This window comes from Artibeus jamaicensis, unplaced genomic scaffold (assembly GCF_021234435.1).
Source record: "Artibeus jamaicensis isolate MK-2021 breed Jamaican fruit bat unplaced genomic scaffold, CSHL_Jam_final contig_233, whole genome shotgun sequence".
NCBI lineage: Eukaryota > Metazoa > Chordata > Mammalia > Chiroptera > Phyllostomidae > Artibeus > Artibeus jamaicensis.
The window spans coordinates 49,771,619-49,787,889 of NW_026521486.1; the positions used below are offsets into that span (position 1 = coordinate 49,771,619).

At 41.6% G+C, this 16,271-nt stretch overlaps 1 protein-coding gene across 1 annotated transcript in view; it reads left to right on the forward strand.

The window, feature by feature from the left end:
- Window positions 1–12,559, forward strand: part of TMPRSS12 (transmembrane serine protease 12) — a 30,008-nt gene extending 17,449 nt beyond the window's left edge. The window contains exons 4-5 of the mRNA XM_053661435.1: window positions 7,413–7,555; window positions 11,950–12,559. Of these exons, the coding sequence (XP_053517410.1) occupies window positions 7,413–7,555; window positions 11,950–12,201 (395 nt within the window). The 3' untranslated portion in view covers window positions 12,202–12,559. The remainder of the gene's footprint in view (window positions 1–7,412; window positions 7,556–11,949) is intronic.
- Window positions 12,560–16,271: the final 3,712 nt, after the last annotated feature.

Genomic DNA, 16,271 nt, shown 5'->3' on the forward strand with positions numbered 1-16,271 from the left:
GGAAGTTAGACAGCCAAGAAGCTGAAATAGACACATTTATCCAGACCAGCAGGCCGGGCAGAGTCGGGCAGCCAAGCGGAGAGGGGTCGCAGCACAAGAAGCGGTAACACCTGGTGCGCAAGGCACCCCAGGCACGCAAGATGGCAGTGGGCAGAACCTGGGTGCCCACGTAGCAGTTAGAAGACCCCGGGTGCAGGGTAGCAATGGGCAGACCCAGCGAGGAGGCGAGTGTGAAGTGAAGCACTGCATGCAAGGCAGCTGGCTGACTGAGCGGTCCCACATTCATGTGCAGATAAACCAGGTGAAACTGAGGAGAGAGACAGACCACACAACCCAGGGCTCCAGTGCCAGGAAATAAAGCCTCAAAACACTGATTGAAAACACCTGTGGGGGTTGATGCACAGGGAGAGACTCCCAGCCTCACAGGAGTTTGCTGGAGAGACCCACAGGGTCCTAGAATAAACACAGTCCCACCCACACAGGAACCAGCATCAGAAGGGCCCAGTTTGCTTGCAGGAAGTGGTGGAAGGGACTGAAATCCGACACAGAGAAGAGCAAGTGCCATTGTTCCCTCTCAGATGCCGCCCCCACATACAGCATCACAAACCAGCAACTGGGTTGCCCCACACTGGTGAACACCTAAGGCTCCACCCTTCAGTATGTAACAGGTGCAACAAGACCAAAAATGGCCCAAGCAGAAGAACAGATCAAAGCTCCAGAGCAAATACAACTAAAGACAAAGAGATGGCCAACCTATCAGATGCATAGTTCAAAGCACTGGTGATTAGGATGCTCACAGAATTGGTTGAATTTGGTTGCAAATTAGATGAAAAAAATGAAGGCTAAACTAAGTGAAAGGAAGGAAAATACACAGGGAACCAATAGTGATGGGAAGGAAACTGGGACTCAAATCAATGGAGTGGACCAGAAGGAAGAAAGAAACAAACAAGCAGAAAAGAAGGAAGAAACAGGAATTCACAAAAATGAGAAGAGGCTTAGGAACCTCCAGGACATCTTTAAAACATTCCAACATCCAAATTATAGGGGTACCAGAAGGGGAAGAGGAACAGCAATAAGTGGAAAACTTACTTGAACAAATAATACAAGAGAACTTCCCCAATCTGCAAAAGAAATAGACTGCCAGGAAGTCCAGGAAGCTCAGAGAGTCCCAAAGAAGGTGGACTCGAGGAGGAACACAGCAAGGCACATCATCATTACATCACCCAAGATGAAAATGAAGGAGGACTTCCGCCAAGATGGAGGCATAGGTGGATATCCGTGCCTTCTCACACAACCAAGTTTAGAGACAACTAAATATTAGCAACAGAAAACACAGCCAGAACACGGGAAATTGAACTTTTCAGAACTCCGTTAACAACAAATTCTTCAGCCTGACCGGTAAGGGGCGAAACCAGCGGCTGGGGAAGCAGGATTGCACAGGAGGTCTCGGTCAGCCGGACTCAGGCGCGGAATCCAGACTCGCGGAATCCAGGCGCAGGGTTGGACCTAGTGAGCGACCCAGCGAGCCACCAGGCGAGCGACTGCGGGGGAGACAGCGGGGGAGCGGTGCTGCGTGTTGACTGTGGTCGCGCATTTGTGCGTGGGCGGACAGGCGAGGGAGTGGGCGGTTGGACCGGCCCGGTGGGTCCCCACAGCACGCGGCAGTGGAGGGCGCCGCCATTTCCCTGCTCTGACCCCACCTCCACATACAGCGTCATAACCCAGCGACTCTGAGTGGCCTGGCCCAGGTGAACCACCTAAGACGCTAATCCTCACCCAGCTGTGAGAAACAGCAGAGGGTGTCGCCATTTCCCCACTCTGACCACGCCCCCACATACAGCGTCACAACCCAGCGACCTGGGAGTCCAAGGCACCACTTCTCACACTTAAAGGGCCAGAACAGACCAAAAATGTTGCAAGATCTCAAAGCCCCAGAGCCCATAGATCTAAGCGATGAAGAAATAGCAAAACTCTCAGACGCACAGTTTAAAACACTGGTCATCAGGATCCTCACAGAACTGGTTGATTATAGCCACAAATTAGACAAATATATAAAGGTGAAACTAATTGAAATGAATGGAATTGCACAGGACACCAATAGCAATGAAAAGGAAACTGGGACTCAAATCAATGGAGTGGACCAGAAGAAAGCAAATAATGGCCAAACAGAAAAGAGTCAAGAAGCAAGAATTCAAAGAAATGAGGAGAGTCTTAGGAACCTCCAGGACATCTTTAAACGCTCCAACATCCGAATTATAGGGGTACCAGAAGGGGGAAAGGCACAGCCACCAGTGGAAAACTTATTTGAACAAATAATAAAGGAGAATTTCCTCAATCTGGCAAAGGAAATAGACTTCCAGGAAATCCAGGAAGCTCAGAGAGTCCCAAAGAAGTTGGACCCAAGAAGAAACACACCAAGGCACATAATCATTACATTAGCCAAGATTAAAATGAAGGAGAGAATCCTAGAAGCAGCAAGAGCTAAGAGGACAGTCACCTACAAAGGAGTCCCCATCAGACTGTCAGCAGATTTCTCAAAAGAGACCTTACAGGCAAGAAGGGGCTGGAAAGAGGTATTCCAAGTCATGAAATCCAAAGACCTACAACCAAGATTGCTCTATCCAGCAAAACTTTCATTTAGAATGGAAGGACAGATAAGGTGCTTCTCAGATAAGATCAAATTCAAGGAGTTCATCATCACCAAGCCCTTATTATATGAAATGTTAAAGGGACTTATCTAAGAAAAAGAAGTTAAAGAAACATGAACAGTGAAAGGACAACAAACTCAGTTATTAACAACCACACCTAAAACGAAAGCAAACTAAAAGGACAGCTAGAGTCAGGAGTGGAAACATAGAAATGAAGATCTCAAGGAGGGTTAGCAACAGGGGAGTGGGAGGAGGAGAAGGGGGGAGAAGGTACAGAAAATAAGTAGCATAGACAGTAGATAGAAAATAGATGGGGGGGGCAAGAATAGCATGGAAAATATAAAATCTAAAGGAATTGAGACACATGGTCATAAACTAAAGGGGGGGTAATGGTGGGGATGGGGGGTAGGGTGGAGGGGAATGAAGGGGGGAATAGAACTGTAACAGCATAATCAATAAAAAAAATTTAAAAAAAAAAAAAAGAAAATGAAGGAGAGAATTCTAGAAGCAGCAAGAGCTAAGGGGACAGTCACCTACAAAGGAGTGCCCATCAGACTGTCAGCTGATTTCTCAAAAGAGACCTTGTAGGCAAGAAGGGGCTGGAAAGAAGTATTCCAAGTCATTAAATCCAAAGACCTATATCCAAGATTGCTCTATCCAGCAAAGCTTTCACTTAGAATGGAAGGGCAGATAAAGAGCTTCTCAGATAAGGTCAAGTTCAAAGAGTTCATTATCACCAAGCCCTTATTATATGAAATGTTAAAGGGACTTACCTAAGAAAAAGAAGATAAAAAACATGTATAGTGAAATGACAGCAAACTCAAATTATTAACAACCACACCTAAAACAAAAATGAAAACAAACTAAGCAAACCACTAGAGCAGGAACAGAACCACAGAAATGGAGATCACATGGAGAATTAGCAACAGGGGAGTGGGAGGAAGAGGGGGGAAAAGGTACAGAGAATAAGTAGCATAGATGGTGGGGAGAAAATAGACAGAGGCTCGGGCAAGAGTAGTATTGGAAATGTAGAAGCTAAAGAACTTATGACACATGGACATGAACTAAAGAGGGGGAATGTAGGTGGGAGGGGTGTGCAGGGTGGAGGAGAATGAAGGAGGGGAATGAGACAACTGTAATTAGCATAATCAATAAAATATATTTTAAAAAGAAATATAAATTGAACTATATAAATGAAAATGAAAGCAAAGAAAACCACTGAAAATGAAAAAACCTATTGAATAGGAGGAAATATTCACCAATTATACATACTATAAAGGGTCTATTTTCAAAATATTTAAGGAACTCATACAACTTAACCCTAAGAAGGCAAGCAATCTGATTTAAAAATCAGCAGAGAATATGAATAGTTATTTCTTCAAAGAGGACCAATAGACATGTGAAAAGATGCTCAATGTCACTAATCATCAGAGAGATGCAAATCAAAACCACAGTGAGGTATCACCGCACACCTGTCAGAGTGGCTGTCATCAATAAATCAACAAACAACAAGTGCTGGAGAGGATGTGGAGAAAAGGACACCCTTGTGCACTGTTGGTGGGAATGTACGACTGGTACAACCACTGTGGAAAACTGTATGGAATTTTTTCAAAAAATCTAAAAATGGAACTGCCTTTTGACCCAGCAATGCCACTTCTGGTTATATATCTCTGAAGGAATTCAAAACACTAATTTGAAAGAATATATGTACCCCTATATTCATTGCAGTGTTATTTACAACAGCCAAGATATGGGAGTCACCCAAGTACTCATGGATGGAGATTACTATGCTAAGTAAAATAAGTCAGAGAAAGACAAACACTACATAATTTCACTTATATGTGGAATTTAAAGAACAATATAAACAAATAACAGAGAGACTCATCGATACAGAGAACAGACTGATGGTCACAAGGGGGGCAGGGCAGGGGGCTGGGTGAAAAAGGTGAAGGGACTGAGAAATACAGACTGGAAGTCACAAAACAGTCAAGGGATGTAAAGTGCAGCATGGGAGTCTAGTCAGTGGTATCACAGTCACCATGCACAGTGCTCGCTGGGTACCAGAAACATCAGCATGAACACTTCGTAAAACATATGATTGGCTAACCACTACGCTGCACAGCCAAAAACTAATACAAAATAATACTGCTGTAAACTGTAAGAAAAAATTTTAAATAAAAAAACATTTTTTAAAGATTAAAGGAAATAAACCACTAATTACATGATTAAAAACATCAGAACTCAGAACAATTACCCTAATTACCAGAGACAGATAAATCTATTTTTTAAAGATTTTATTTATTTTTATGAAAGGGGAAAGGAGGGAGAAAGAAAGGGAGAGAAACATCCATGTGTGGTTGTCTCTCGTGCACCCCTCCTGGGGACCTGGCCAGCAACCCAGGCATATGGCCTGACTGGGAATCAAACCAGCGACCCTTTGCTTCGCAGTTGGGCACTCAATTCAATGAGCCACACCAGCCAGGGCAGAGACAGGAAAATCTTATAAATATTTCCACAGAAACCAAAAGGATGGAACACATCCCAAAATTATATGTGAGGATAATAATAATCACACAATAATCATCACAACAACAATCGTTTTCTTATATGATGACCAAGTCAGGTAAGTACATTACAAGAAAAGCCAGTATTATAAATGCAAACACATTCTAAACAAATTATTAGCACACTGAATCTATCAAGAATAGAATTTGACATAACCGAGATGAGTCAGGGTTTTTTTTTAAAGATTTTATTTATTTTTAGAGAGAGGGTAATGGAGGGAGAAAGAGAGGGAGAGAAACATCGATTGGCTGCCTCTTGCACACCCCCAGCTGAAAACCTGACCTGCACTCCAAGCATGTGCCCTGACCTGGAATCAAACCGGCGACCTTTCACTTTGCAGACCAATTGAGCCACGCCAGTGAGGGCCCAAAATGAGTTTTCTAAGGAATTCAATTCTTCTAAGATTAGAAGTCCCTTAATGTAATTCACCATATTAACTGATTAAAGGACTGAAAAAAATGATTATTTCAATATGTGTAGAAGAAGCACTATTAAAAACCTAACAGTTTAGACATAAAAGAGAACTTCCTGTTATCCAATACCTCCTTACTGCAGCAAACATCATATTACAGAAAAACATACCTGTAAAATCCAGAATGATTTTTACCACCATTATCATTTTTATTCTATGTTGCAGATATAGACAAGCCTATGAAAGAAAAACATGTTGGAGAAGTTGCTACCCAAAAATCAAAGTTTATTCTAAAGCTATAATAACTACTGTTAGATTTGCGCAAGGAAATTCTAAGTGACCAGTGGAACAGAACAGAGCATTCAGATGTGTGATTGTGGCCCCTCTTCTACTGACTCTGAAAATTTCTGGTGTTTTAACTATCACAGCACCAACACCACACTGGTGTCTGTATTGCTCAGGTTCATAAACTGGGTGGTGGGTTCACAGGTGTTCATTTCATTACTGAATTCTATAACTTAATGTTACATATATTCTTTTATATGCAGCCAGTATTTCTGTAAATTAATTATTTTTATATTTAAATTTTTTTCTAAGATTTTATTCATTTATCTTTAGAGGGAAAGGGAAAGAGCGAGGGAAAGAAACATCAGTGTATGGTCACCTCCTGTGCGTCCCCCGCTGCGAACTGGCCCGCAATCCAGGCACGTGCCCTGACTGGGAATCGAACCACGATCCCCTAGTTTGCAGGCCCGAGCTCAATCCACTGAGCCACAACCAGCCAGGGCTAAATTAATTATTATCAAATAAATGGCAGAAGAATGGTTAGGCTCTAGGAAGCCTTGATCCAGGAATTGAATGATGCTGGCACACATTTTATTTCTACTTCCTACTCCTACTCTCTCCGTATGTTGACTTTATTTTCTCAGGCTGCCTGTCCTGGAAAGGCTGGAACAAGGGTAAAAAGTGCTTCTGCGGCAGCCCTGGTTGAAAAAGAATGCTGGAGCAGTATTCCAATTGGTTACACTTACACAAAACAGAGTCCTGTCTAAACCAATCAGTGTCACCAAGAGGATGGAACTCTGAATGGAACGGTTGGATCATCCGCCCACCTGCAGTCAAGGGGACAATGTCTGTTACTGGAAGAGCTGGAGCAGTATGCGGCCACACAAAACATTCAGCCACGGCATGTGACGGCTGCAACTCTGAGACAGGCTGCTAGGATCAGATGCTGCTGTTTCAGCAGCTTCGCTATAGATAAAGATTACTGTGGCCCAGCCTCTAGTGGCTCCTGAAGTGCTCTTTTATATTTTCTTGTTTTTCTGCAGCAAAGAACCACTTTGTGTTCAGGAATTAGCAGAGAAGTTTGGGGATTACATAGATTAAAATGTGTTTTATCTTTCTGTGTACCATCCTTCCAGACTTAGCATCATTATAAAATTAAATTATTCACAACTTACAACATAATAAAGATTGATGAGAAAGACTTTACCTCTTTAGTCCTTGACAATAGCTTATTGTTGATAGACCCTATTGTGAGACCTTCAAGAGTACAAAGACAGCAAAAATAACCTGGGAGTCCTATTACCCAGAGATACCTGTCACCAACACTTTGGTAAATGCTCTTCCACAATCATCCTAGGCGTGCCTACACACATATATGGATATAATTTTATATAATTGTTGCATCAGTCACTTTGGAAAGAAAACCTATTAAACATAAATATTCAATATGCACTGTCAAATGCCTGCTCTCCAAAATAATTTACTGTATTTTTTGTTAATAGGTAATGCTACAAGTACGTTGCAGGAAGCACAAGTGCATTATATTTCTCGAAATGTTTGTAGTTCTGAGATGGGTTACGGGTCTGTAATCCCTGTAACTTCATTCTGTGCAGGTGACAAAGATGGAGTCTTCGATACTTGCAGGGTAAGACCAGATATTTTCTGAAGCAGGAGGGGACCTGACCAGGGCCTTTGATCACTTTCTGGTGAAGTAGTGATTACCAAGTCTTAAAAAAGTACTAAATTATTTTTTCTCATTTTTAACTTTACCAACAATCCAGATCCTCCTGCTTTCCTGATTTGCATCGACTCTTTCTTCCTTTTCTTCATCACCACCTTTACTGAGACATAATTTACCTGTATGGGATTCACCCATTAAAAGTGTACAACTCAATGGCTTTCTGGTACATTTACAGAGCAGTGCAACCATCACCATAATCTAATTTTAGAACTTTTGTTGCCCTCTAAAGAAACCTCTACCCAGTGTGATCTCTCCCCATTCTCCTCCCACCCATCTCCATCCTTAGGCAACCACTAATTTTCATAGATTTGCCTATTCTGGAAATTCCATATGAATGGCATCATTCCATATGTGGTCTTTTGTGACTTCTTTCACTGAGCATGACCTTTTCAGGGCCTGCCCACATTGTAACAAGTATCAGTTCTTTATTCACTTTGTTTCTAAGTAATATACCATTGTTGAATAGGCCACATTTATTTATCCATTCATTAGTTCATGGATATTTGAGCTATTACCACTTTGTGGCTATGACAAATAATGTTTCTATAAACATTTGTATATATGTTTTTATGTGTTGGTATGGTTTTTTCCTGGAAATTTCACCTAGGGGTGGAACTGCTGAGTCAATGTTTAACATTTTTTTAATATATTTTATTGATTTTGCTATTACAGTTGTCCCATTCCCCCCCTCATTCCCCTCCATTCTGCACACCCCCTCCCATCCACATTCCCCCTCTTTAATTCATGTCCATGTGTCATAAGTTCTTTAGCTTCTACAATTCCAATACTACTCTTGCCCTCCCTCTGTCTATTTTCTCCCCACCATCTATGCTACTTATTCTCTGTACCTTTTCCCCTTCTCCTCCTCCCACTCCCCTGTTGCTAACCCTCCACGTGATCTCCATTTCTGTGGTTCTGTTCCTGTTCTAGTGGTTTGCTTAGTTTTTGTTTTTGTTTTTGTTTTTGTTTTAGGTGTGGTTGTTAATAATTTGAGTTTGCTGTCATTTCACTATACATGTTTTTTATCTTCTTTTTCTTAGATAAGTCCCTTTAACATCTCATATAATAAGGGCTTAGTGATGATGAACTCCTTGAATTTGATCTTATCTGAGAAGCACTTTATCTGTCCTTCCATTCTAAATGAAAGCTCTGCTGGATAGATCAATCTTGGATGTAGGTCTTTGGATTTCATGACTTGGAATACTTCTTTCCAGCCCCTTCTTGCCTACAAGGTCTCTTTTGAGAAATCAGCTGACAGTCTGATGGGCACTCCTTTGTAGGTGACTGTCCCCTTATCTCTTGCTGCTTCTAGAATTCTCTCCTTCATTTTCATCTTGGGTGATGTAATTATGATGTGCCTTGCTGTGTTCCTCCTCGAGTCCACCTTCTTTGGGACTCTCTGAGCTTCCTGGATTTCCTGGCAGTCTATTCTTTTGCAGATTGGGGAAGTTCTCTTGTATTATTTGTTCAAGTAAGTTTTCCACTTATTGCTGTTCCTCTTCCCCTTCTGGTACCCCTATAATTCGGATTCTGGAATGTTTAAAGATGTCCTGGAGGTTCCTAAGCCTCTTCTCATTTTTGTGAATTCTTGTTTCTTCCTTCTTTTCTGCTTGTTTGTTTCTTTCTTCCTCTGGTCCACTCCATTGATTTGAGTCCCAGTTTCCTTCCCATCACTATTGGTTCCCTGTGTATTTTCCTTCCTTTCACTTAGTTTAACCTTCATTTTTTTTCATCTAATTTGCAACCAAATTCAACCAGTTCTGTGAGCATCCTAATCACCAGTGCTTTGAACTATGCATCTGATAGGTTGGCTATCTCTTTGTCTTTAGTTGTATTTGCTCTGGAGCTTTGATCTGTTCTTCTGCTTGGGCCATTTTTGGTCTTGTTGCACCTGTTACATACTGAAGGGTGGAGCCTTAGGTGTTCACCAGTGTGGGGCAACCCAGTTGCTGGTTTGTGATGCTGTATGTGGGGGCGGCATCTGAGAGGGAACAATGGCACTTGCTCTTCTCTGTGTCGGATTTCAGTCCCTTCCACCACTTCCTGCAAGCAAACTGGGCCCTTCTGATGCTGGTTCCTGTGTGGGTGGGACTGTGTTTATTCTAGAACCCTGTGGGTCTCTCCAGCAAACTCCTGTGAGGCTGGGAGTCTCTCCCTGTGCATCAACCCCACAGGTGTTTTCAATCAGTGTTTTGAGGCTTTATTTCCTGGCACTGGAGCCCTGGGTTGTGTGGTCTGTCTCTCTCCCCAGTTTCACCTGGTTTATCTGCACATGAATGTGGGACCGCCCAGTCAGCCAGCTGCCCTGTGCACTGGGGCCTCCTTCACAATTGCCATCTCACTGGGTCTTCCTGTTGCCACCCCACATGCAGGGTCTGCCAGCCACCGCCTATGTGCCCAGGGTCCGCCCACTGCCAACTTGCATGACCAGGGTTTGTCAGCTGCTGCCTTGCGTGCCCAGTGCCATTGCTTTTTTTGCTGCGACCCCTCTCTGCCTGGCCGCCTGACTCCGCCCCTCCTACAGGTCTGGATGAATGTGTCTATTTTAACTCCTTGGTTGTTGGACTTCTATACAATTAAATTTTCTGTCAGTTCTCATTGTTATTTTGTTTCTAAATTGATGTTGTCCTTACTTTGGTTGTGCGAGGAGGCACAGTATGTCTACCTACACCTCCATCTCAGTTGGAAGTCTCAATATTTAACATTTTGAGGAAGCACCAAACTGTATTTCCAAAGTGTCTGCACCATTTTACATTCTCATCAGTTATGCATGAGGGTTCCAATTTCTCCACATTATTTCAGCACTTACTGTTTTTAAAAGATTTTATTTATTTTATTTAGAGAGGGGGAAGAGAGGGAGAAAGAGAAGGAGAGAAACATCTATGTGTGGTTGCCTCCCACATGCCCCCTGTTGGGGACCTGGCCTGCAACCCAGGCACGTGCCCTGACTGGGAATCGACCCAGCAACCCTTTGGTTCACAGGCCCGTGCTCAATCCACTGAGCCACACTAGCCAGGTTGTACACTTATTGTCTGTCCATTTTATTACAGCCATCCTTGTGTGAAGTGTTCATCTCATTGTGGTTTTAATTTGTATTGTCTTGATGTCTAATAATGTTGAGCATCTTTTTATGTGCTTATTAGCCATTTGTATATCTTCTTTGAATAAATGTTCATTCAGATCATTTGCCCATTTAAAAATTGAGTTACCTTTTTATTATCAAGTCATAAGCATCCTTTATAAACTATGGCTCCAGTTTTTTCCCATTCTGTGGACTGTCTTTTCATTTCCCTGGTTATCCTTTGTAGCACAAAAGTTTGGATTTTTTAATGAAGTCCCATTTATCTACTCTTTGTTTTGAATCTTTTTTTATTCCTCTTTTCTTCAATACTTCTAAATCCATCAGCACTGAACTCCTAAGCAGTACCTCATGCTCTGACCTTTTCCTATTCATTCTGATTTCTAGAAATCCAGAGTTTATCTTTCCTGTCTTCTTTTCCTTAAAAACCTTGCTGGACAAAATAGTAAAGAATCCAATCTAACTGAACTGCATTCATAAGCAAATCATTCTCATTGTCACAAAAATAATCATTGAAGGCCTACCATACAGAGAGAATTTGAAAACATCTTAGAAACAGTCTTTAATTTTCAGGCACTGTAACAGGTAGCTCAGTGTCCTCACTTTCTCGAGTGATTTAACATCCTTGGTATCGTGTTCCAGTGAATATGCTGACAGTCTGGTATAAGCCACCACGGGGATTTGTTACTCGCAATGCTGTTGAGAGGGTCAGCCATTTGTTCCGAATATCCTGCACCAGTCAAGGTCGACACTTAGAAAGATGTTATTTCTTGCAAGATTCAGTTTACTCCTCTTCTCTAGCTAGCAAACCACACAGACCTAAAAGACTCCTTCAAAGTCGCACCTTTCACAAACCGCATCAATAGAAGTATTCTAATAAACAGTGCTTACAATATTTGCATGTCCCATATTATATTTCTCCTAATTGTACTAAAGAACCTGAACGATTTCATTTCTAGTATTTTGGTTCACAACTGTGCAGACGGCTCATTTGCCCAGAAGCCGTGTGGCTCCTGTAAACACCAGGCCACACTGGCTGTAACCGAGTTCCTGGCAGAGATGGAATATGAAACCGAAAATCTGTCACCTTAATAACTTAGAAGTATACTGAAATGTGTGTTTATATAAATGTTTGTTTAATGTAATTAATGTACCCCAACTTTACTATTACATAAAGACTATTAAAAGTAACTGCCACTGTTTCGGGACTTTTTTACAGGGCGACAGTGGTGGACCACTAATGTGCTACCTTCCAGAGCAGAGTCGGTTTTTTGTGATGGGAGTTACCAGTTACGGGTATGGCTGTGGCCGGAAGAATTTCCCTGGTGTCTATAGTGGGCCGTCCTTCTTCAAAACGTGGCTGACAGGTCACTTCGACAAGACAATCAGTAAAGGCGTATTTAATATAAATAGTCCACTTGGACATGTCCTCATTGCCTTCTGTTCTGTTATTTTACTAGCAACTCTGTAAAAAAATTCTGAAGAACTTTTATTTTTCATCATGTCCCTTTCCACGTTCTACATAATGAAAGTAATTTATTCTTTGGGCAAGTTATTGCTCACTTTGAGTTCTCGGGTGCACATTTTGGGGGGAATGAAAGACTGACGTTTGAGATGCGGATTATAAGTTTGGCACTGAATCACACACGGCCGTGATGTATCCTGATTGCTTTACTTATAATCAGTACTTCTCCTAGAGTTCATATGAAATATTCGGTTTAAATATATATACTTCATGTATGCACATGCCAGACAATAAAGAGTTGGTAATTAAGACGGAAGCTGTTCTTACACGCACCACCCACGGGTGTGAACTCCGTGGGGGTACTCCGGAGGGAAAAGGGGGTACCGGGCGGAGGGGAGCAAAGGAAAAAAAATTGGGGAAACTGTAACAGCATAGTCAATAAAATATACTTTAAAAAGAAAAATGGAAATTGTTCTTTTATTAAATTAATCAAAACTCCTTTCTTTAAAATTTAGATTTTTAGGAGTACTTTCTCAATATCTTGAGGCTTTCCTTCCCAGCAACAGTCATCAGTTAGGCTCAAATAAACTCATAAAAGAGAAAAAAGAGGCCCTGGCCAGTGTGACTCAGTTGGTTGGAGTATCACTCCATAAACCAAAAGATCGCCAGTTCAATTCCTGTTCAGGGCACATGCCTAGTTTGTGGGTTCGGTCCCCGATAGGGGCTCATAAGAAAGGCAACCAGTCCATGTTTCTCTCCCTCTCTCCCTTTCTTCCCCTCTAAGATCAATAAGCATGTCCTTGGGTGAGGATAAAAAATAAATAAATAAGAAAAAAAGACTAAAAGTTAGATTTTATTAAAAAAATGTATGATATATTTTTTTTATTATTATCTGGTTCTCAAAAATATTTGAAGAAGTACCTATTATTTAAACTCTAACTAAAATTGTTTAGTATTAATATTTGCCAAAGACCTTACATGTACAACCCATGGACATGAACTGGGGTGGGGGAAATGCAGGAGGGTAGGAGGGCACAGGGCAGAGGGGGACAAAGGGGAGAAAAAAATTGAGAAAACTGTTAATAGCATAATCAATAAAATATACTTAAAAAATAAGATGGTAAGTTATGTCTTACATGTATTTTGCCACAATTTAAAATATAAAAATAATTTAAGCAGTTATTACCAGAGTAGGTAAAGAAAAGCAAAGACCCACTGCATGATGTCTACAAGATAGATTTTAAATATAAAGATAAAAGTAGGTTGAAATTTAAAATTTGGAAAAATTAAGCATAAGAAGCATAAGGAGTGGCTAAATGCATGTCAAACAATATAAACATCAGAACAAAAAGAAAAACTAAAAACAAAGAGGGACATTTCATAATGACAAAAGCAAAAATATATCAGGCAGCTCCAGCTATTATAAATATATTTATGTCTAATAATAGAGCCCCAAAGTACATGAAGCAAAAACTGAAATAACTAAAGGGAGAAAAAAGTTCACAATCATAATTGTAGGTGTAAAACATCTCTCTAAATAATTGATAAAGCATCTAAATAACAAGGAATCAGAAGATCTGAATGACATTTTAAACTACATTAACCTGCCCTGGCTGGTACGGCTCAGTGGCCTGAGTGCCAGCTGGCAAAGCAGGGGGTCACTGGTTTGATTCCCAGGCTCCCAGTCAGGGCACATGCTTGGGTTGCGGGCCAGGTCTCCAGTAGGGCACACCCAAGAGTCAACCACACATTGAAGATTCTTGCCCTCTTTCTCCCTTCCCCTCTGAAAATTAAAAAACAAAAAACTACATTAACCTGACATTTATAGAACATTACATCTTACAACTTCAGGATATATATATATTTTTTTAATTTTTAATTGTAGTGTTTCCATTACCATTTATTCCCCTTATAGCCAACACCCCATCCCCCGCCATCACCACACTGCTCTCCATGTGAGATACATATTCTTGTCAATGAACATGGTCTGTTTCCCAAGAAAAAATATATTCTGAGCCACAAAACAAATTTCAATACATTTAAAAAGACTGAAATCTCACATTTCCTCTGAGCACAACAGAATTAAACTAGAAGTCAATGTCAGCAGATAACCATGAAAGGCCCAAATAACTTCTAAATAACCCATGGGGTCAAATAAACAAATCACAAGTTAGTTATAAAATATTTTAATATTCAATGAAAATGAAAACACTGCACATCAAACTTTGCATATCCACTTAAAACAACACTGTAAGAAAAAACAGCTTCCAATTCTCAAATTAAGAAGAGAAGGAAGCAAGACTTCTGGCCAAGATGGAGGCATAGGTGGAAACATTGTGCCTCCTTGCACAACCAAGTTTGAAGACAATAAAGTTTTAGTAACAAAAATGCAACCAAAACACAGAAAATCGAACTGTACGGAAGCCCGACAATAACAAACTATTCCTCCAGACCAGTAAGAGGGGCGGTTGTCAGCAGCTGGTGGAGCAGGGCAGACCCAGTGGGGGCGCAAGGCGGCTGGCTGACCACGGTCACACATTTGCGAGCAGATAAACTAGGCAAGGGAGCGAGCGGTGAGACAGACCGCGGAGGCCAGGGCCCCAGCGACAGGAATTAAAGCCTAAAAGCACCAATTGGAAAAACTTTTGGGGTCGAAGTGCCAGGAGAAGCTCCCAGGCTCAGAGAGAGTTTGTTGGAGAGACCCACAGGGTCCTGGAGGGTGCATAGGTCCACACACCCAGGAACCAGCACCAGGGGCACCCAGTTTGCTTGCTTTCAGGAAGCAGCAGAGGGGACCAAAATCCGAGAGAGAGCAGAACAAATGCCTTTACCCCTCTCTGACTCCACCCTCACATACAGCGTTATAACCCAGCAAGTCAGTGGGCCTGCCCTAGTGAACACCTCAGGCTCTGCCCTTCAGTATGTAACAGGCATGACCTAACCAAAACATTATGGCTCCAGAAGAACAGCTCGAAGCCCCACAGCCAACACTTCTAAGCGACCAAGAGATAACCAACCTATCAGATGCACAGTTGAAAACACTGGTGATCAGTATGCTCACAGAACTGGCTGATTTTAGTCACAAATCAGAGGAACAAATGAAGGCTACACTAATTGAAATGAAGGGAAGTACACAGGAAACCAAAAGTGATGGAAAAGAAACTGGGACTCAAATCAAGGGAGTGGACCGGAAGGAAGAAAAAAATGACCAAACAGAAAAATATGAAGAAACAAGAATTCAAAAAAATGAGGAGAGGCTTAGGAACCTCCAGGACACCTTTAAACATTCCAACATCCGAATTATAGGGGTGCCAGAAGGGGAAGAGGAAGAGCCACGAGTGGAAAGCTTATTTGAGCAAATGATAAAGGAGAACTTCCCCATTCTGGCAAAGGAAATAGACTTCCAGGAAGTCCAGGAAGCTCAGAGAGTCCCAAAGAAGGTGGACTCAAGGAGGAACACACCAAGGCACATCATAATTACATCATCCAGGATGAAAATGAAGGAGAGAATTCTAGAAGCAGCAAGAGATAAGGGGACAGTCACCTACAAAGGAGTGCCCATCAGACTGTCAGCAGATTTCTCAAAAGAGACCTTACAGGCAAGAAGGGGCTGGAAAGAAGTATTCCAAGTCATGAAATCCAAAGACCTACATCCAAGATTGATCTATCCAGCAGAGCTTTCATTTAGAATGGAAGGACAGATAAAGTGCTTCTCAGATAAGATCAAATTCAAGGAGTTCATCATCACTAAGCCCTTATTATATGAGATGTTAAAGGATCTTACCTAAGAAAAAGAAGATAAAAAAGATGAACAGTGAAAGGAGAGCAAACTCACAGTTATTAACAACCACACCTAAAACAAAAGCAAACTAAGAGGACAGCTAGATCAGGAGCAGAACCATAGAAATGAAGATCACATGGAGGGTTAGCAACAGGGGAGTGGGAGGAGGAGAAGGTACAGAGAATAAGTAGCATAGATGGTGGGGAGAAAATAGATAGTGGGGAGGGCAAGAATAGTTTGGGAAATATAGAATCTAAAGAACTTGAGACATGTGGTCATAAACTAAAGGGGGGGA